The sequence below is a fragment of the Periplaneta americana genome, chromosome 9 (assembly GCF_040183065.1).
Source record: "Periplaneta americana isolate PAMFEO1 chromosome 9, P.americana_PAMFEO1_priV1, whole genome shotgun sequence".
In the NCBI taxonomy this organism is placed as follows: Eukaryota; Metazoa; Arthropoda; class Insecta; order Blattodea; family Blattidae; genus Periplaneta; species Periplaneta americana.
In genome coordinates this window covers 143,303,812-143,327,024 of record NC_091125.1, presented here as the reverse complement: position 1 = coordinate 143,327,024, position 23,213 = coordinate 143,303,812, and the positions used below count along the sequence as shown (strand labels likewise).

General features: G+C 34.1%; 1 protein-coding gene across 2 annotated transcripts in view; it reads right to left on the bottom strand.

Moving 5' to 3' along the window:
- LOC138706587 (arylsulfatase B-like) overlaps positions 1-22,436 on the bottom strand; it is a 115,534-nt gene extending 93,098 nt beyond the window's left edge. Inside the window, exons 1-6 of one of the 2 annotated variants that reach the window (XM_069836078.1) lie at positions 22,195-22,436; positions 13,480-13,639; positions 8,562-8,785; positions 3,351-3,621; positions 2,198-2,361; positions 652-934 (exon numbers count right to left, since the gene is read on the bottom strand). In XM_069836078.1, the coding sequence (XP_069692179.1) occupies positions 652-934; positions 2,198-2,361; positions 3,351-3,621; positions 8,562-8,785; positions 13,480-13,639; positions 22,195-22,287 (1,195 nt within the window). In that variant the 5' untranslated portion in view covers positions 22,288-22,436. Of the gene's footprint in view, positions 1-651; positions 935-2,197; positions 2,362-3,350; positions 3,622-8,561; positions 8,786-13,479; positions 13,640-22,194 lie in introns of those variants that run through there. The other variant, XM_069836079.1, reaches the window with a different exon arrangement.
- Positions 22,437-23,213: the final 777 nt, after the last annotated feature.

Genomic DNA, 23,213 nt, shown 5'->3' with positions numbered 1-23,213 from the left:
AAACATGACATATTTTAATTATTTTCTTCTGTAATAAATAAAGTGGATTTAAATGAGCTACCCCATCCTATAATTCCATACATAATTACCGATTGAAATAGAGTTAAATATATTGTACGTAATAAACTTATTGACAAGTAATTCCTCAATAAAACAAAATAATATATTATTTTACGTAATGTATTACAAAGGTAATTAATGTGTTGGTTCCATTTTAAATGATTATCGAAAATTATGCCTAAATACTTAACTTCAGAGGACTCTTTAATAATCGGACATTTACACTGTATAAGACAACAATCAAAATTAGTAATTTAATACTCAATATAGATGTAGGAGGTTTGTTACATTTTTTTAGATAATGAGAGTGGAATAATTATGGTTTTATTTTCGTTGATAGAAAGATAATCTGTCAAACCATACCGGTATTCCAAAACCGTGCGTCATATGATGATGTATTCATGTAGATTTAAGTAACTACACAAACAATCATACAACAAACATAATAATATAAACATTCATGTACAATTACGATGACGTAACGAAACCTCACAAACGTCAACACTCATTTCGTTGGAATGATAGAAATTAACGAATGTATTTGAACCATAGCTAAACGAAATACTGATAAACATTGGAGCTAGTACTTACCGTTGGTAAGCTTCCACTTGCCCCATCTGAAGGCGTACACGTTCGCCACTTCGTCCAAGAGAAGCAACGCGTCTGTCCTTGGAGACGTCCCGTTGGACATCAGAGCGTCCCACTGATTCAATCCATCCACAGGTGCATCCACAGCACTACCGCCTGCAACCGCCAGTAGAGTAGGAAGCCAGTCTGTTACGTGGAACAACTCTCCAGACACTCGTCGCGCCAGCTGGTGGTTCCAAATCACTGCCGGGACTCGAATACCGCCTTCCCAATGCGTTGTTTTCAACTACAACAGATTGTGTATTGAAATCCTGTTATTTCTAACGCACTTATGTATGTACGATGCAAGTATGTGTGTCTGTATGTATTTGTATGTATGTACGCTTGTATGTATGTATGTATGTATGTATGTATGTAATGTTTAATGTTATGTTTTATTTAACGACGCTCGCAACTGCAGAGATTATATCAGCGTCGCCGGATGTGCCGGAATTTTGTCCCGCAGGAGTTCTTTTACATGCCAGTAAATCTACTGACATGAGCCTGTCGCATTTAAGCACACTTAAATGCCATCGACCTGGGCCGGGATCGAACCCGCAACCTTGGGCATAGAAGGCCAGAGCTATACCAACTCGCCAACCAGGTCGACCTTATGTATGCATGTATGTATGTATGTATGTATGTATGCATGTATGTATGTATGTATTTTTTTTAATATTAGTTGAACGGCATGTCCCATTACAATAAAGGCAATACTACATGCCTTGCTACCTGTATGTTTACAATATAACACATTGTGTCTCGTTTCTGTCACTCTCTAGGCGTATGTAGGTCTGTTATTCTGTTGTGAAAATTTGAGTCTTTCATTATATCTATTGCCTACTCTTATCTATCCTAGATTAAATTATCCTAAGTTTACTCGTCTAAATTTATAACATTGACATAGTTTATGAATGTATGCGCATGTTCTTGCATTATTTTAAGCTTTGTGAAAGTCCACTTGCCAGTGTATGTATGTATGTATGTATGTATGTATGTATGTATGTATGTATGTATGTATGTATGTATGTATGTATGTATGTGTGTATGTACAGTATGTATGTAGGCTATATATGTGTGTGTATGTATGTATGTATATATGTGTGTATGTATGTATGTATGTATGTATGTATGTATGTATGTATGTGTGTATGTACAGTATGTATGTAGGCTATATATGTGTGTGTATGTATGTATGTATATATGTGTGTATGTATGTATGTATGTATGTATGTATGTATGTATGTATGTATGTGTGTATGTACAGTATGTATGTAGGCTATATATGTGTGTGTATGTATGTATGTATATATGTGTGTATGTATGTATGTATGTATGTATGTGTGTGTATGTATGTATGTATGTGTGTGTATGTATGTATGTATGTATGTGTGTAATGTAGTTATGTATGTACGGTATGTACACAAAGAAAGGAAAGAAATGACCAGAAGAATAACAAAAAAAAAAACTAAGTTTCTAGTACAGAGTGTTGAAAATTGATGGTACATACCCCTCTCAGCGGGTAGTTTGATCCCCAGTTCTGGTACTTCACCACACTCTCTGTCGGGGCCCCGTTATCAGACATGAATACAATGACTGTGTTCTCCAGCATCCCGTTGGCTTGCAGAGCCTTCACGACTCTGCCTACAGATTCGTCCAAGTTCCAAGTCATTGCTGAAACCACAGGTCGTCTCGTAAGTTGTTGTTTAGTCAACTGTTTAAAGGCATAAGTGACACCACTAAGACATCTCTCATGTGGCAACTAAGTCAGGAAGTAATGGGGTAGGGTGGCCAGTTCCTTTCCCCCTTCATTGCATACATCGTCGAATATCTAAATATGCCACTAATCAGACTTCAGATGCATACAAACAATTTTATTGTTCTTCCTCTGACATATCGTCAAGTGAGATGTACTGCCTGATAATAGATGTACTTATCAGCCAGAATCTGAATCAGAGATATGTCTCATAACTTTACAAGTGATGTTGGTTTTTCAAGTTTGTTGTTTTGTAAGATATTAATGATTTTCTTTACTTAGGCAATGCAATTTAGAGGACTCTGTGGTTATTATTACGTATTGTAAGCATGTAACAATTGTCCGGATAACTTACGTATGAACTTCTTAAATATGTTTTGCAGAGTTTTTATTCTGCAGTTTTTCTCCTGGAAAAACAATCTTTGGTTGGCACTGTAAAGAACCGTTACGTTAGGACAGATGCTATTTTGCGGTCACGCGCTGTTCGCATTGAGGGGACTCAGCTTAAGCGGGAAGAGGTGGTGTAAGTTCCGATGATTTATTGCATCAATGTGCACTGTAGTCGCTCTCAAATTATAAATGGATCTCTTTTGCAGTATGCAAATTAATAATCGAGGAGAATAAAACATATACGACTACTTCAAAATCAAGCAACTGAAGAACACTTATTACTTCACTCTACAAACCTGATCGTCTTCACTATAGTAGTAGTATTACGGTTTAAGAAGGGCGCGTCAGCTACTATGGCTATTTGCGCCCTTATCTAAAATTCTTAATATAACAAATACATAAATAATATAATAATCAGAGTGCTAAAAGAACTAAAAAGCGTTGTCACGCTAAAACGAGGCACTCGTCTTCACTATAACAACTTATAATGTGATACTAAAGAAGGAAAGCATCGGACCTGCGTAAGTCTTCCTGTTGGGTTCGATGATGTGAGAGAACTGGTTGATGACCTCCTGTGGCGCCTCCAGGAGCTTCCCCGCGTTACCGGCGTGTCCTGCCAGGTGCGCCAGGTACAGGAACATCGGCGTGGAAGCGTTGTGTTGCTGAATCAGCCGCTCCGCCTCTTCGGTGAAGACATCTGTGGCGTAGCGTCCGGACAGGTCCCACGCGGGGGTCATGTTACGGCGAAAATCTAACCCCGCTAAGAACATATCGGGGTCATATGCCACCTGGAAATAATGACATTTCTAATTGATACAACGTGAATACAAATTAATTTTATACATCTTGATTACACAACTTTTAACACTATATCACTTCGGAATATGTATGATAAGAGCTTTCTTGTGTTAAATACAGGGACATCATTTTATTTTTACTTCAATTTTTATTGTACCTGAGTTTTTGAATGTACTTCACTCCCACCCCCCTCTACTAGTAAACTTCCAACCATTCTTCACACAGAACCAAGCGTATACAGTCAAGGTCGCCTTAAGGTCATAGTAAACACAAACAGTAATGAGTGAGTGTAGTATGTTCCAGAAAAATGTTCGCGTTTTCCAGTGACGAAAGAGCTTTCAATATTGAATCATATTTTTGCACAGATACTATCATCCGTTTGCCTACATCGCATCCTGGTTTCCCCCACCTGCTTCTGCTGGCCCTCTGTAAGGGCTAGTGGCTGGGCTGTCTTAGCTCTTTCCTGAAAACATTAATTTCTGTTAGGAATTGGATGTCTACGTAATATCATACAAGTCTTTAAAATAACTTAAATAAAAGGGCCTCGTTAATTAATTGTCACGTGATTTCCCTCCTTTTTATACAACTCTGCGACAAACCTCTTGGACGGACAGTAGATAGCATGTCTGAGTAATTTTATCTTTTCGGATCAGGCAGAAGTGAAGACTGAATTTAAAGTATGTAAGGTACTCTTTTATAGAGTAGGTACAGAATTATTTCAACATGAGTTACTAGTACGAAGGACGAAGCTGGTAATTGAAATTAGGTACAATAGTCTATAGCGCGATAATATGCACAAAAGAACTGAAGCCTGTATCGAATGAACTGCCACCATTTTCATAATACTGTTTAAATATCCATATTATGATTATTTTTCAATTTAACTTCATTCTCTATATTGTACGCTAATGTGCTGTAGACAGTATAATGTACACTGCATAATGAATACGTCCGAATGGATAGTTCATTTCGTGAGTAAAAACACTTATTGTTGATACTGTACTGTATTTTGACTAAAGAAAAACCTAATGAAAATTATCAAACCCAAAATCGCGATATTTCCTACTTTACGTAAATGGTTGAACTACTTTTCTTCCCTCCTGTCCCTAATAAAGTGATTTGTTTGCATTTTACGCCAGTATCATCGAAGCCCAGTCGTGGATGGGGATAGCAAATGGTGTTTCCGTTTAATCCAAAGGTATAGCCAGGTTAATATTAGAAATGTTAGTAAAAATAAAATGATGTCCCTGTATTATTAACGTACCTTGTTAACATGTTTCGACCTATTTTCGGTCATCTTCGGAACTAGTCGTTGTTGGTCTTGGCGCCTCTTGTTTCCTGTGTGGGTGTGTTCGAAGTGTAGAGTCAAAGAATGTATGTGTTTTGAAATTGAGTTGTGTGTTGAGAATATCGGGGTGTGTTTTCGTGTGTCTGTATATTTCATATTGTTCTAGTGTGTTGAGTTTCTGGCTTTTTGGTTGGATGTGCAGTATTTCCATGTCTGTGTTGATGTCTCTGTAGGTGTGGTTGGCATTTGTGATGTGTTCTGCATATGTGGAGGTGTTTTGTAATTTTGTTATGGCTGTGATGTGTTCTTTGTAACGTGTTTGAAATGATCTGCGTGTCTGTCCTATGTAGAAGTTGTTGCAGGTGTTACATTTGAGTTTGTATACGACTGTGTGGTTGTATTTGTTTGTTTGTGTTGTTTGTGTGTTGATATAGCTACACTCTACAAAAACATCTCAACACACAAGCAACACAAACAAACAAATACAACCACACAGTCGTATACAAACTCAAATGTAACACCTGCAACAACTTCTACATAGCACAGACACGCAGATCATTTCAAACACGTTACAAAGAACACATCACAGCCATAACAAAATTACAAAACACCTCCACATATGCAGAACATATCACAAATGCCAACCACACCTACAGAGACATCAACACAGACATGGAAATACTGCACATCCAACCAAAAAGCCAGAAACTCAACACATTAGAACAATATCAAATATACAGACACACGAAAACACACCCCGATATTCTCAACACACAACTCAATTTCAAAACACATACACTCTTTGACTCTACACTTCGAACACACCCACACAGGAAACAAGAGGCGCCAAGACCAACAACGACCAGTTCCGAAGATGACCGAAAATAGGTCGAAACATGCTAACAAGGTACGTTAATAATATTTAACACAAGTAAGTTCTTATCGTACATATTCCAAATTAATTTTATTTCCAAGAATATATCTGTCTATAAGGTACAATAATAAATAAATAAATAAATAAATAAATAAATAAATAAATAAATAAATAAATAAATAAATAAATAAATAAATAAATAAATAAATAAATAAATAAATAAATAAATAAATAAATAAATAAATAAAGTCAGTATTACCTTAAACTCTCGAGCAATATCCTTAATATTTGCGCTGCTTACAAGGCGTTGAATAATATTTACTTTGTCACAAATACTCAGACGTGAACGTGTTTGTGACATGATGCTTTACCGGTTTGCGGAGGCTTGGATTCTCGTCACAACAGACTAAGTCTACATTGTACTGTTTTGCTGCTTTCTTTAGACTAAAACGCATTCTATAAATCGACGTAATGATTTATTTATTCTCTATTTATTTTTCATTTTAATGTGCTAACCTCAAACGAGTTATCACGAACGATAGCAGTAATAATAATAATAAGAAAGATAATTTTAAATGTAAGATAAAGGCATAATCCATAGCCTATTACTATACGAATTGAACGTTTTAATGCATCTGTAGGCTATACAGTGAGTCATAGCGACTTTGAAGTAGCTATTCCTAGGAGTTTGTATTCTTCGGTTATCGAAGTCAGTTTTCTCATTTTAGCTATCGGTTATACGTTTTGATATATGAGCTAAAATTATATACTCCCTTCCTTTGGTCGCCCAATTTTTTCTAGAGGGTACCGATTTTAAAGAAAATTCTATACCCCTTCTTTTGGTTGCCCAATTTCTTTTTAGAGGGTACCGATTTTAAAGATTGTATAAACGTAAAAAATTACTAAACATTGCTTCACCTTAGATAAACATGTCTTCTTTCACAACACAATGAAAAGAATTTGTGAGTCCTAACGTAGTAGGCCTACCCCCAGAGGACGTAAGTCAAAGGTGTACTTCCATAATACATACTTTTGAAGAAGGTGTTCTCTCTCGACAGTCATAAAAAACTTAAATCCCGTACATTTTTTTTATCTTAGTAGATTATTTTACGACGCTTTATAAACATCTCAGGTTATTTAGCGTTTGAATGAGATGAAGATGATAATGCCGGTGAAATGAGTCCGGGGTCCAGCACCGAAAGTTAAGGCTGGTTCACAATAAACCGGGAACGGAAACGACATCGAGAACGAAAACGGAAATAAGATTAAAATAAATGTATTTAAATATGAGATTCACAATAGTTAATTGTGAATGCTTACATTTAAATACTTTTATTTTAACAATATTCCAGTTCTCGTTCTCGTTCTCGTTCTCGTTGTCGTTTTCGTTCCCTGTTTATTGTGAACCAGCCTTTACACAGCATTTGCTCATATTGGGTTGAGGGAAAACCCCGGAAAAAACCTCAACCAGGTAACTTGTCCCGATCGGGAATCGAACCCGGGTTTCGCGGCCAGACGCGCTAGCCGTAAATCCCGTACATATCGAGGGAAAGCCGCAAGAAGATCAAATTGAAATTACTGTATAATCAGAAGTACCGCAGAATTAGCAGTTTTCCATACACAGATAATTGCCCATCACCACAAAAGCAACATAAATTTAAAATATACATAAATTGTACAGGGACATCAGTTTATTTTTACTTGAATTTTTATTGTACCTGAGTTTTTGAATGTACTTCACTCCCACCCCTTCTACTAATGAAGTTCACACAGAATTAAGGCCGCATATAGTAAACAGCACTGAGTTAGTGAGTATAGTATGTTCCAGAAATATGTTCGCGTTTTTAGTGAGGAAAGAGCTTTCAATATTGCATCATATTTTCGCACAGGTACTGTCCGTTTGCCTACGTCGCATCCCGATTTCCCCCACCTGCTTCTGTTCGCCCCTCTGTAAAAGCTGGGCTGTCTTAGCTCTTTTCTGAAAACATTAATTTCTGTTAGGAATTGGACATTTACGTAATATTATACAACTATTTAAAATAACTTAAATAAAAGGGCCTCGTTAAGTAATTAACTGTCACGTGATTTCCTCCCTTTCTACAATCCTGCGGCATAACCACTTGGACGGACAGTAGATAGCATGTCTGAGTAATTTTATATTTTCGGGTCGGGGAGAAGTGAAGATTGAATTCACAGTACGTAGAGTAGGTACAGAATTATTTCAACATGAGTTACTAGTACGAAGGACGAAACTGGCAATTGGAATTAGATGCAATAGTCTATACTGCGATAATATGCACAAAAGAACTGAAGCCTGTATCGAAATGAACAGTCACCATTTTCAAAATTGTGTTTAAATATTCATATTATGATTATTTTTCGATTTAACTTCTTTCTCTATATTGTACGCTAATGTGCTGTAGACAGTATAATATACACTGCATAATGAATACGTTCGCATGGATAACTCACTTCGTGAGTAAAAACACTTATTCTTAATACAGTACTGTACTTTTGCTTAAAGAAAAACCTAATGAAAATTTCAAACTCAAAATCGCGATATTTTCTAGTTTACGTAAATGGATGAACTACTTTTCTTCCTTCCTATACCTAGTAGAGTGATTTGTGTTTTACGCCAGTATCATCGAACTCCAGTCTTGGAGGGGGGGAAGCAAGCGGTGTTTCCGGTTCTCTAAAGGTATAGACAGGTTAATATTAAAAATGTTAGTAAAAATAAAATGATGTCCCTGTATATAGGATCACCTCACCTGTTCTTGATTTATGTGGTCAAAGTAGCTAATGAATCCGTTTAAGTATCCAAGATGGGAATCAAATCCGCGATATGTTGGCGTGAATTCTTCCTTGTAGTATCCGAGATGCCACTTTCCGACCATGTAAGTAGAATACCCAAGGTCCTTGAGGTACTCAGGCAGAATCTTACCTGCAGGTAAGGCTTTGGTTTCCGCTGATCCCAGAGGCCAACCCTGCATACCTGTACCAAGTGAACGTAATCATTTGTGAATAATAATAATAATAATAATAATAATAATAATAATAATAATAATAATAATAATAATAATAATAATAATAATAATAAAATTGTATAGAAATAATAATGAAAATAAGAAACAAACTTCGGTTTTCTCATATCATAGAGTAATGGTTCCGAACTTTTTGAATGTCTCAAGGATCCCTTGGAGCTTAGGTTTACATTTTCATTTTGGCGGACTCCAAAATGTTTTGTATAATTTAGATTGGTAATCATATTCTATTCCTTAAGTATTTGCATAATACAGTAAATTAAACAATTGTAATAAATTCACAGCTATATCAAATTTGAATTTTGATTTTAAATAAAATCTAAATGCATAAATACAAAGTTACTTTACGTTATATCGTCTGTTTACAAGCAAAACTTTTTCAATAAAAATATTACTTCTGATAAAAAGGCGTGTATAACACACATAATATAGACTATGTCCGTAAACTTAGAATTAGAAAATTAACCCCTTACCGCATTCTGGGACAGATATGGCACATACCAGTTTTATTTTCATATAACTTATAATATAAACGTATAATATTTGAAACTGCATACTGGGACAGATATAGCACACTGTCAATAACCGGATTTGACCAATCAATTGATTGATTGATTGATTGATTGATTGATTAATATGCTCACATGGATGTAGGTCCACCTACCTTATATTGAATAAAATAAAATTTGAAAAACTGGCAATTATACCCTTTGGAAAGATAGGTCTTCAAATGTATTCTCACACAAGTATGCTGATGCAAATGGCATTAAGGTTGTATTGCAATTTCGGAAACATCGGGATATATGGGAGGTGCATGCAATCAAAATTGCAACAGTAGCGTTGTGGGAAATACGACTTTTAAGCTCGAATCAGAAGATGATTCTAATAATTCAAACAGCCCCTGCAGAAAGGACAATATTCATTTCATTTTAATTCCAGTCAAAGAAGATGTTTTTATATTTACTGTCAAAGTTATCGCACGAGAGTTCTTGTGTTGCTATAGAGTTACTAAGAATGGAAAATGAATCGAATTTTCGATTGATAACTCTTATTTCTAAAAGGTGAGCATGGTAAAGTTAGGCTCTGAAGATTAGAATTAAAAAAAAACTAAAAATATCGGATACATACGCGGGACTTGCAAGCCGAGAGTTCCTCAAGCGAACTCATTTCTATTAAACTCTGTGTCTGAAAATATAAAATATTCGAGCAAGCTGATAAAATTCGGACAAAGTCAAGCTTACTTAAAATACCGTTCCAAAGTAGCTACACGTTGGCTCAGCTGACTCCATTCAAATCACTCGCAGAGCCCAAGGGGTCCGCGGATCATAGGTTGGGAACTTCTGTCATAGACGAGGAGTTATGCAACACTTCGGAGCTGTATGTCGGCACCATCTTTAGGAAATATAAGGGTAATGATAATAATAATAATAATAATAATAATAATAATAATAATAATAATAATAATGTTTTATTTTCGCTGGCAGAGTTAAGGTCATAAGGCCTTCTCTTCCACTCAACCAGCCTTAATCAATACAATACATAAATTTAAATTACAAATATTTACACTACACTTAAAAGGTTCTCCAGCAATATTCTTCACTACACATTTATTTAAATTTAGATAAATCTATAAGATAAAGTAGTAACTTAATTTATGAGCTAATTTAATTCAATGAATTATAATTAATTTAATATTTGAGATAGCTAGTAAAATGATGAAAATTAATTTAATATAAGCTTACTAGGACTATGTTACAGGGAGAATATATATATTTCTATTTCTATAATGAGAATATTAATGTAATTGCCATTAGAGGTTTTGTAAATCTATTTAGAAAAATAATGATAATAATAATAAGAATGGACAGATGTTAGTTTCATTATAAGTAACAAATATTAATCAGCAATTCATCTGTTAAGTAAGAATTTATGTAATTTTGACCTAAATGAAGTTATTGTCCAACAACCCCTTATATCACTCGGAAGCGAGTTCCAATTTATAGCAACTGAAACTGTATAGGATGAAGAATATAAAGATGTCTTGTGGTAGGATATAATGAGTAAATTGTTATGATGCGATCTTGTACTTAGCTGATGATATGCGGATAAATTTTGGAAACGAGAAGCCAAATAGATTGGGTAGGGTTACCATGAAAAGAAATTCTATAGGAGGACATGGAATCTAAAATAAGAGGACTTTGCTGAAAAAAGGAGGACTTTTTAAAAATTGGTATGAACAAAATTAAAGATAAAAACAATGGCTCACATTAGTCAGTTTTCTCACTAGTTGCTGGATCAGTATTACATCTGTAGGCCTACCCTACTTATCGGCGGAACCCACTTTGAACACAAGAATCTGAAGGGACAAACTTCTATCTTGTACCAAATAACTATGGAACTGTTCACAGGACATGTCCTTGAAATTATATTTCACTATGATGATACCTCTGACTGTCTCCGTTAGCATGCGACTTTGTTCTTTTGTCCATTGAGCAGATATTAGGGAAAATATTCTCTCAGCACTTCCATTGTGACGTGGGATAAATAAATAGAATTGACATATTTTTAAGAGTTCTGGGAAAGTTTCAGTGCTCGCAGAACTGTTAGAATTGAAGAATTTGCACCATTGTTTATCTAAACTTAAATCTTTGTCAAAATTAACTTGATTGGCATATCTTTGTACATCTATACTAATAATAAATCTGTAGCCAAAAGTTTTCTGGTAATTTTCGATTTTCCCAAAAATAATTGGTGTTAACATATATAATTAACCATCCTGAAACCGAAAATCGCTTTTTTGAAATGTTTGTTTGTATGTCTGTCTATCTGTCTGTCTGTCTGTATGTTTGTTACCTTTTCACGCGACAATGGCTGAACGGATTTCGATGAAAATTGGAATATAAATTAAGTTCGTTGTAACTTAGATTTTAGGCTATATGGTATTCAAAATACATTATTTAAAAGGGGGGTTATAAGGAGGCCTGAATTAAATAAATCGAAATATCTCGCTTATTATTGATTTTTGTGAAAAATGTTACATAACAAAAGTTTCTTTGAAACTGATTTCTGATAAGTTTTATTCTCTGAAAAATTTTGATAGGACTGATATTTAATGAGATAAATGAGTTTTAAAATTAAAATAACTGCCATCTAAGGCGGTGTATTGAAATAAAAAACAAATGACTTCGTCTATAAAGGGCCTTGGACACAACAATCGAAAGCTATGAAACATAGCCTACAGACAATGTTTCTGTGTTTCTATGAAGTAATATCGGAAGCTAAATTAACCGGTTTGTATAATTAATTATTATTTCATCGTTGGAAAGTGTAGTTTCTCTGGATGGACATAATGCTATAATGTTATTACAGTAACTTGTGAGTGAATTGAGGACAGGTAAGATTAAAATAGTTTCTTATGCACAGAAAACTTGATAGGTTATTCTATATATTCATTTCCTGTATTTCTTAAAATAATTTTTATGGACATATTATTCATTTTTATTCATTTTTTAACGAACAACGAGAGTGTATTGATTTAGTATGCAGTAATAGTACGTTAGCTTAGCAATCCATTATTGTATAATTCAAATTTTAACTATGCTCAATTGAATCGTGTTAAAATACATAAAATATATATGCAATAAATGCAATGCAAAAAAATTGGGTAATGAGCCAAGCAGATTATGTTGCGCTGTTGTAAAAGCTGTTCCTCCTGAGATTCAAGAGCTCCCACAACAAATTAAAAACTTTCTAATTCGAGTACATCCGTTATCAACACACTTTTTACATAATATAATATAATATAACATAATATAATATAATATAATATAATATAATATAATATAATATAATATAATATAATATAATATAATATAATATAATATAATATAATATAATATAATATAATATAATATAATATAATAATAAATCTGCAGCCAAAATGTTTCTGTTAATTTTCGCTTTTCTAAAAATAATTGGTAATAACAATTAAGAAACATGTTAAAGGAATTGTCATTGCACCAAATGAGTGGTCTCTGGATCAAAATGATCGCATTTTAATATTTTAAATACAATTTAAATTAAGTAACATATTAAACGATCTATCCTCCTATCAAACACGAATGTTCCCTGGATCAAATGTCCTATTTTAATTATGTAATTACTTTATATTTATTTCTAACGGGTGCAGCGGAGCGCACGGGTACGGCTAATTGCAGAATAAAATTGATAAAATAGCTTAGAGTCATGAATAGTGACATTTTCAGAATGTAAGAATTCAATGCATGCCAATAGGTCGTGATATTTTATGTTTTTTTATGTGCTCCAGCTTCAACCATTGAAAGCAATTAAATTCTTTCATAGGTTTTCACCATTGTTTAGATATTCTGTGCATAATATCCCACATTATTCAATATTCATATTAATTCTAGTTGAAATGCGAAATGTCAGACATTTCAATTTTTTTAAATGCCTGCCGGGCAGGATAAAATGATTAAAAAAGAGGACACGTCCTCCTTTTGTCGGATGGATGGTAACCCTAGATAAGGGAAACACTCTGAATGCATATTTCTGACCGTGAACCAGTTGATGTTAATATGTACAAATAAATAAATAAGTTTATGAATGTCTGCGCGAGTTGACGCACCGATATTGGAGGGATATCTGCCAGTGAGTAGAGCGGCTCTGGTGGGAGTGCAGACAGGCTGGGCGTACAGTTGGTTCAGGATCACGCCGTGGTAGGCCAGGGCATCGATGTTGGGTGTCTGGATCTGGTCTGCGCCGTGGAAGCTGAAGTCATTCCACCCCTGAAACGAAGAACTGTCTTCCTCAAGCCTTTTCTCCAAGTTCCAATGCTTAACACCCACAAACTATGCCAGCAGTTTTTTTTTAGTTTACAAGAGCTTCCTCAAATTAGAGGCTGCCATTAGACAAAGCATACAAAACAATACAAGAACAAATAGATGATGAAAGATAACAGAGTAAGAAAAAAGTAAACGAGTACACAAACAAACAAACAATGGCAGTATACAAAACAAAAAAAGTTACAAGTAAAGAAGCAATGAAAGCATAGTTGCGGATTCGTCACTTAAGGGGTTAGGTACAGCTTACAGCAGTAAAATTTTTGGAAATATTCAAAATTTTTTTGTATCTTGTACAATAACGAAAACTGGTATGTGTAAAACACTATCCTTCTGCTACACGAAAAAAAATATTTTTGTGCAAGATCGTGCGTATTTGCTTGGTTTCCGCACAAAACCAATCTGCGGTAAGTCTAAAATTCCACATTCAGTATTCCCAACCTAACACACATAACAATTTCCCTCTTCTTACCGCTTAAGTGACATATTGATTTTACTCCTTTAGGCTTCTAACATATTATTTTTAAAGACGTATATATAGTAATAATTATAAATTGGAAACTTACCTGCAATTTCACCTAAATTGCACTGTTAATTATTGTTTTTAAATATTTGCAAAAAGTAACATTACGGAAGCCGTGAAGAAATCAACAAGATTCCAGATGCCGATGTTATTACTGCAATATGTTATATAAATAATATTGTTAAAATATTAAAATGAAAAATAAATCATTACATAACCTTACCTTTTGTTTTAAGTTCGCATTTATGGACTGGGGAAAAAAAAAGACAGACGTATATCACGGCCTGCTGGAGTAGAGTAAACAGAGAAAATATTTTAAAGTAACAATGTTGAACATAGATATTTTTGTTTTGCAAATTTGCCGTCATTGAACAGAAACCAAGATGGAGATTTCATTGCAACTAATTAGAAATTCCTCTTTCAGGTATGTAATAAACGATCTTCGCACAAAATAATGTACGATACACGAGCGGTATGTTTGTTTTCATGTTCTCGTAAATTAAAAAAGATCAACTACGTTTCGCTTTTTCAAACTTTTCCTCGAACATGAAAACTTCAACATACCGCTCTTGTAACGCATATTACTATTACAAAATTGTTTAGTCACACGTTAAAAAGTGTTAAAATTTAAAGAAAAAGGTATATACCTTGGACAGACGGCCCGTTTCGACGTGATGTTACGTCTTCATCAGTGTCTTTTTTATTTTAGTTGGTTATTTAACGACGCTGTATCAATACTAGATTATTTAGCGTCGATGAGATTGGTGATAGTGAGATGATATTTGGCGAGATGAGGCCGAGGATTCGCCATAGATTACATTGCATTCACATTACGGTTGGGGAAAACCTCGGAAAAAACCCAAAGAGGTAATCAGCCCAAGTGGGGATCGAACCCGCGCCCGAACGCAACTTCAGACCGGCAGGCAAGCGCCTTAACCAACTGAGCCACGCCGGTGGCTTTCATCAGTGTCTCCTGGTACACCAGTACACCAGTAGTTCAGGAGACACTGATGAAGACGTAACATCACGTCTGTCCAAGGTATATACCTTTTTTAAAAACCTTTAATACTTTTTAACGTGTGGCTAAACAATTTTCTGTTTTTAACAAACAAAGTGTTAATGTGGACTATAATCAATGAATATTTTTACGATTTAAAAAAATTATATATATATATTTTTTTTTAAATTCATAATAGTGGTAGTTCACTGTGCAGTGATGAAGCGTTTCCCTCATAACTCATAAACTTGTCAACTTTTTCATGTTCTCTCTCTTTTATTTTATTGCTGAAACTCAGGTTTACAATATCATGCTCTTTCAACTACATTCCTTACTAAATAATACATTTTTAATTTTGTGTTAGAAGAAAATATTAATATTTGATCAGTTTTTAAAATGAATTTATTTTTTATCAGACAATCTATCAAAGGTAGAGAAGTGATATTACATCATATTGTAGATATGACATGCATAAATGCACACAAAATTTCATCACAGAATGTTGGGTAATTTTTTAGTTATGTGGAAACCGCTTCATCACTGCATAGTGGACTGAATTTTGAAAAAAAAAAAAAAAGATGTAAATAATTTTTTAAACCGTAAAAATATTTTTTTTTTCATATAGCAGGACAGTGTTTTACACATACTAATTTTCATTATTGTACAAGATAGGTACAGTAATGGAGGACGAAAATGTTGAATATTTCCAAAATTTTACTGCTGTAAGCTGTTCCTAACCTCTTAATTGACATTTTACCAAATGACACAGGTTTCGATGCCGGTCAGATCTTGTGAGATTTGTAGTGCACAAAACTGCTGTGAGGTCAGCCATATCGAACTTGTTTGTATTAGTATTACGCACATTCATTCAACAATAAGAAACATGCCATGTAATAAGATGATAGTCTCCAATAGTCATTTTGTCCAGGAAAGATATATTCTCTGAGAATAAAACCAGATAATGAGGAACATCCAGTTTAACTGGTCTAAACATTATTTTTTTCTTGTTCAAAATCTGAAGAATAGAATTTCGTCTTTCTGTCTGTGAAAGAATTTAGTAAATATCTTTATTAGCTTCCAGGGACGGCCCGTCCTTATGTGCTACAGTGCTACAGCACAATGATAATTTTTGCTCAAATAAAGTGTTTGCAATACCACCATAGTATCTGATCTGCCATTTGACAATTTCCCGTGGTTATGTTCATGACGCGTTAGAGAGTGTTTAGTCTTCGCTCTTAGCTCTTTGGTGCCTCAGAGGGTACAATGTGCTACTCAAAATTCTAAATGAGAATGTAGACAATTAATGCGCATGTGCGAAGCTGAAATCACTGCCCTGATTGGCTATTTTTACGCGGGGAAGTGCTGTAGTCAGCTTCAGCACAACACAGCTTGGAGATTGCAAAAGTAAAGCGTAACGAGAGAATGCTTGTTTGTGGAAGAACTCGGAACTATTTACAATGTAGGCCTATTTGGTAATTCAAGTGTCCGACTGCTGCTGCCGTCTACCTGGTTTTTGAGGTTCCTCCTGAATCAGTCAGCAAGCGACGGAGAATGGAATCCCAGAAAACTGAAGCCAAGGAAGTATGTGACCGTATAATTCAGAAAACTACTCACCGTTTCCAGTCTTTAAGCTATCTAGATGCAACAAAATTGTTAAACAGCGAATTTTCTGGCAATTTTTGGATAGCCTAATTTTCCTGAACGCGAACTTGAAGTTGCTGTCAACAGCTATACTGTACTGAACAAAAGAGTGTTAAAGACACAACTTTGAGTTCTATACGGAACACCTGCCTTCCGGACTACAGATGGAGCTGTTCAATTGTTACGATACATAGCCTCCAACAATTCACAGGATCCATTCTGTGAAGTAACACTGTCAATAGAAAAGAGTATGATATCCAAGTTGAAGGGTTTAACACCAGGGTAATTGACAGGTTCTGCAGTAGGAAGGAACGTCGTATGGATTTCATATTTCGGCACTAGGCGAGTCTCAAATTAAGATAAATACATATATGTGTATACAGTAGGCCGATATAGAGATTGTAGCACACTCATTATTTTGACCACCAGCCGCTACTGTTAGCTTCCGAGTTATGGTCAAAAATATGCACCAGGAGAGGACTAGACAGCACCACCTATTCGTAAATTTATCGCTCATTCTCTGAAACTTAAAACTGTCAAACAATTTCCTACATCACTCAAAAACTATTAAAGATAATTTCATGCAATTTTGTATGCTTGTTGTGTATGCCATGAGCTACAATGTGAATTGATATTTTCTCCTATTATTAATTTAAAAATGGCAAAACATATATATATATATAATATATTTTTGAATATGTATTTTTGAGTGACAATTTTCAGGAAAATGAAAAAAAAAACACTAATACTGCAAATAATTTAATTATATTGATTCTTGTTTTTGACAAAACTTTCTGGAATTGTCCGGACGAAAGAAACTTAAAATATTTTTAAATTGTGAGAGATAGGATGAAAACGGTGATTGGTTGTAAAAAAAATTCCAAAATTTCTAAAATTTAAAATATGGGAATTTAAAAAAAATCCAAGTAGTGGTTCTTGTAAATGAAGATATAAATAATAACCTTGTAAATTTTTAACTTAATTTATTAAAGGAGGTTGGAGAAAATGAAAAAAAAAATAATTTACGTAGTTTTCTTGTATTTAAGCTGTATAAGGTAGATAATTTTTTATTTATAAAATATGCTTCATTTTGCCATTTTTCCGACAAGGATAGGAAAGCTGACGCATTACGCACGGGAGAAATATTCCAGGGGGGGGGGGTGTTCCTCTATTAAAATTACACTACACTAGTCACCAAGGTTTTTGTCACAAGGGTGAAAATGGTCATTTTACATCAATTTTTGTGTGCTGATAGTGGATCTAAACTTGAAAATTTTCCATCAAGCACCATTTAAGAGGAAAATTGGAAATTGTAAAAAAAAAAAAAAAAAAAAAAAAAAGAATGAATTTACTAAAGAACTCGGGTATCGAACTATGGACTTTATTTAAACGGTTACACAGTATATTCATACGTTTTACAACTTATTGTTGCTCAGAATATACTGGAAGTGTATTTTAAGGAATAGGTTCTTTCAAATATATGAGTCTGCATTAATAAGGCGAGTAGTGGGTGATATACAGGGACATCATTTTATTTTTACTAACATTTTTAATATTAACCTGGCTATACCTTTAGAGAACCGGAAAACCCATTCGCTACCCCTTTCCACAACTGGAGTTCGATGATACTGGCGTAAAACACAAACACATCACTTTACTAGGTATAGGAGGGAAGAAAAGTACTTCATCCATTTACGTAAACTAGGAAATATCGCGATTTTGAGTTCGATAATTTTCATTAGGATTTTTATTTAATCAAAATGCAGTACTGTATTAAGAATGAGTGTTTTTACTCACGAACTGAGCTATCCATGCGAACGTGTTCATTATGTAGTGTATATTATACTGTCTACAGCACATTAGCGTACAATATAGAGAATAATGAAGTTTAATTGAAAAATAATCATAAAATGGATATTTAAACACATTTTTGAAGATGGTAGCCATTCATTTCGATAGCCTACAGGCTTCAGTTCTTTTGTGCATATTATCGCACTATAGACTATTGCATCTAATTCCAATTACCAGTTTCGTCCTTCGTACTAGTAACTCATGTTGAAATAATTCTGTACCTACTCTATAAAAGAGCACCTTATGTAATGTAAATTCAATCTTCACTTCTGCCCGACCCGCATAGATAAAATTACTCGGACATGCTATCTACTGTCCGTCCAAGTGGTTATGCCGCAGGATCGTAGAAAGGAGGGAAATCACGTGACAGTTAATTACTTAACGAGGCCCTTTTATTTAAGTTATTTTAAACAGTTGTATAATATTACGTAGACGTCCAATTCCTAACAGAAATTAATGTTTTCAGAAAAGAGCTAAGACAGCCCTGCTTTTACAGAGGGCCGTGCAGAAGCAGGTGGGGGAAATCGGGATGTGACGTAGGCAAACGGAGAGTACCTGTGCGAAAATATGATTCAATATTAAAAGTTCTTTCGTCACTGGAAAACGCGAACATATTTCTGGAACGTACTATACTCAGTAACTCAGTGCTGTTTACTATAAGCGGTCTTGATTCTGTCTGGAAAACAGTTGAAACTTCATTAGTAGAAGGGGTGGGAGTGAAGTACATTCAAAAACTCAGGTACAATAAAAATTGAAGTAAAAATAAAATGATGTCCCTGTATATCTGTATAACCTTATTGCTTTATGGCGCTAGACCAAGAGAAAGCACTGAGAGGGTGGGCTTTTAGAGTGAAATAGATTGCATTTTAGGATTAGTTGAAAATTGTTTGAGCTTGTGACAAGTTGTATCGCTGGTTTTAAGTGTTTATCTTCGCGTTCATTTACGCTTTCTGAGAATGAAAAAATCTCGTCGTGCGCGTGTAACTTCGCCAGACAGCTTTTGTTACGTATGTGGAGAATTTACGGCAAAATCGCAGCGTCGGCCTTTATCAGATAAGTTGAAACAAGCATATTACTGCTATTTTGAATGTAATGTGTGTGATGAGGACAAATCATGGGCTACCCATGTGTGCTGCATAACATGTTACTCAAAACTGATAAAATGGATGAATGGAGAGAAGAATCGAAGTATGCCGTTTGCAGTTCCAATGATCTGAGTGAACCGACAAGCCATCCAGAAGACTGTTATTTCTGTTTAACAAAGATTACGGGATTTTCAAAGAAAACAAGATCTAAAATTGAATATCCTAATGTTCTATCTGCAATAAGACCTGTACCGCATGGACCACAACTCCCAATTCCTAATCCACCTTCGCAATTGGAGGAATTGGTTCCTCCAATAGAACAAACATGATTTGACTCAACCATCAACATCCTCTGATCCGTCCTATAGTCCAGAACATCATAAAGAACCCCATTTAATTCAACAATTTGAACTGAACGACTTAATAAGAGATCTTAATCTCACTAAACAAGAAGCTGAGATTTTAGGGTCTAGACTACAACAGTGGAACCTGCTAGTACCAGATATTGAATTTCATTGTACAGGAAGAGACATGAACGGTTTTCGAAATATTTTATAATGAAAAATTCTATGTGCGCGTATGTAAATATAGACGGCTTAATGGAAGAACTAGGATTTCAACATATCCCAGAGGAATGGAGGTTATTCATAGATTCTTCCAAAATTAAGTTTAAAAGCAGTGTTAATGCACAATGGAAATACTAAACCTTCAATTCCAGTGGCGTATTCAGTGCATATGAAGGAAACTTATACAAATTTTTCAGTGTTACTAGATGGAATCCAATATAAAACATACTGCTGGAAACTCTGCGGAGATTTGAAAATTGTCTCCTTATTGCTCGGACTTCAGAGTGGATTCACAAAATACTGTTGCTTTCTCTGTTTATGGGATAGTAGAGTGACTGAAAAACACTACATAGTGAAAGACTGGCCTCCCAGAGAAAGCTATGTCCCAGGAGAATATAATATCAAGTATGTCTCTTTAGTAAAACCGGAAAAAGTACTGCTTCCTCCTTTACATATCAAGCTTGGTTTATGTAAGAATTTCGTTAAAGCTATGGATAAAAATGGAGAAGGTTTTGCATATGTAAGGAATATGTTTCCGAAACTCAGTGAAGCTAAAGTGAAAGAGGGAATTTTTGTTGGCCCTCAAATTAGGAAACTTTTGAAAGATAAGTGCTTCGAAAAAAAAATTAAGCGTTGAGGAACTAGAAGCTTGGAATGCCTTTGGAAGTGTTTTAGTGGGTTATTAGGTAATAATAAAGTTGACAATTACCAACAGCTTGTGCAAGAACTCCTGCATAGTTACCAGAAGCTTGGTTGTCAAATGTCTTTGAAAATACATTTCCTACATTCCCATCTCGACTTATTCCCAAAGAACTTAGGAGCTGTAAGCGATGAACAAGGGGAAAGATTCCATCAAGATATATACAGGATGGAACAACGACATTAAGGAAGGTTGAATTCTAGTATGATTGGAGACTACTGTTGGTTTTTGTTCAGAGAAGGTGACTCAGACTACAAGAGGAAAAATAACTCTAAGTAACTAAATATATTAAAAAAAAATCTAGCTTGAAGTCTGTATGTGGTTGTTTACTTCAGTGTAGGGCTCCTAAGTTATTTGATTTGAGATTTTAATCAATTTAATTTATAAATCTTAAAAAATTACAGTTCATTTGATCCAGTTTTAAATTAATAAAGTAATAGCTTATTTTGAAGGGAAAAAAGGGATCTAGTGCTATTTTTTCTTATTGTAATTATTATTTATGCAGCATTATTATTTTTCTGTGAAACGTCTGTGTATTTTTTATATAAATTTTGTATCTTAGGAATTTATTTATTATCACTGTTGTAATAATGTATTTTGAAATGTACGAAAACGTTTTTTTTTAAATCAAAATACTTCCCCTTCTGTCACACAAAAATGTTACGTTTTACAGATTTTTCACTGCGATTTTCGTAATCAGCAGGGTCGATTTAGTAAAAATCAGCTGATTTCATTTCTGTGACAGACAAAAAGTTAAAATTTGTTGGCTAGTGTTATTGTTCATTATAATCACTATAAGTGATGTATTTACAATATTTTCTTCGTAATATAAAGAGATAATAATATGTGACAAATATCTGTAAGGACATAGAATAATAAAATAGCATTAAACTGTTTCTATTAATTAGCAATTCAACTTCATAGTTCATTGGTAGAAATGAATATGCAATTTCATTATTATGGAATTCTGCTAGACAAAAATAATACATTATTTATTATTAATACTGTTAACCAACTGCGATCAGGCAATAAATAGATTAGCACAAGGATAATAATAATAATAATAATAATAATAATAATAATAATAATAATAATAATAATAATAATAATAACAACACATTATCATAAAATTACTCACCATGTCATCGGCGATGATGAACACTATATGAGGGTTAGAACAGAGGGAAATCGGCACTATCCAGAGAAGGAAAAGAACAGATTTAATAATCATTGTTAGGAAGCTCGTAATTTTTTCAAATCAAGATAAAATGAGATTAAGGTTTTGTAGAAAATAAAGCTATTCGAACACAAAGTTAGTTAGTTGTAGGAAAACTGATGTGTGCTACGTCTGAGGACAGAGAGCATCTGTTTGCGACTCTCCTGTCATATTTATTACGAATCTGCATGTAAGTGCCACTGATTCATAATGATAAGCAATCTAACTAGATAATCTGTAATTGTTGTCTTTGACATGAGCAAAAAATTAAAGAGTTTTTTCCTCTCTAAATAACACAGCAATCGCATATATATTATAGTAGTGGTTTATTATGAACGTCACATTAATAATAATAATAATAATAATAATAATAATAATAATAATAATAATAATAATAATAATACTAATAATAATAACTGGAACATTTTCTTTTCTCAATCGTACTACCAGGGACTGGAATGCTTTACCTGCAGACTTACTAAGGCTTTACCAATAACCAAAAATGTATTTAAAAATAGGCTTAAGGACTTTACTAATAGACGGTAGTATATTATACACACTATTTAAAGGGTGTAATTGATATTTTGTTATTTGAAGTGTTGTATCAGTGAAAAAAATGTGTTGTGTCTGTGAAGTGTGTTGTGTATGTGAAGTTTTATAGTTTATAGTGGCAGTGCAAAGTATTTGAACAGTGAAATGTTTTTGAAGTGTTAGTGAAATCAGGATAGAATCAGTGAAATGTGTCGTAGTTCCAGTGCAGCGAGTGAGTTGTCACCGAAATGAGTGTAGTGCTGAAAGGTACTTGTGCGGGTATGAACATATCATACTCGTGATTTTTAGTTCGAAATTAGGGTTAACATACAAATTAGATTAACTTTAAATGTTATTTTAAGGGGAGGCAGTGGTGAATATTTCAAAATCCACAAAATTTATCCGATTTG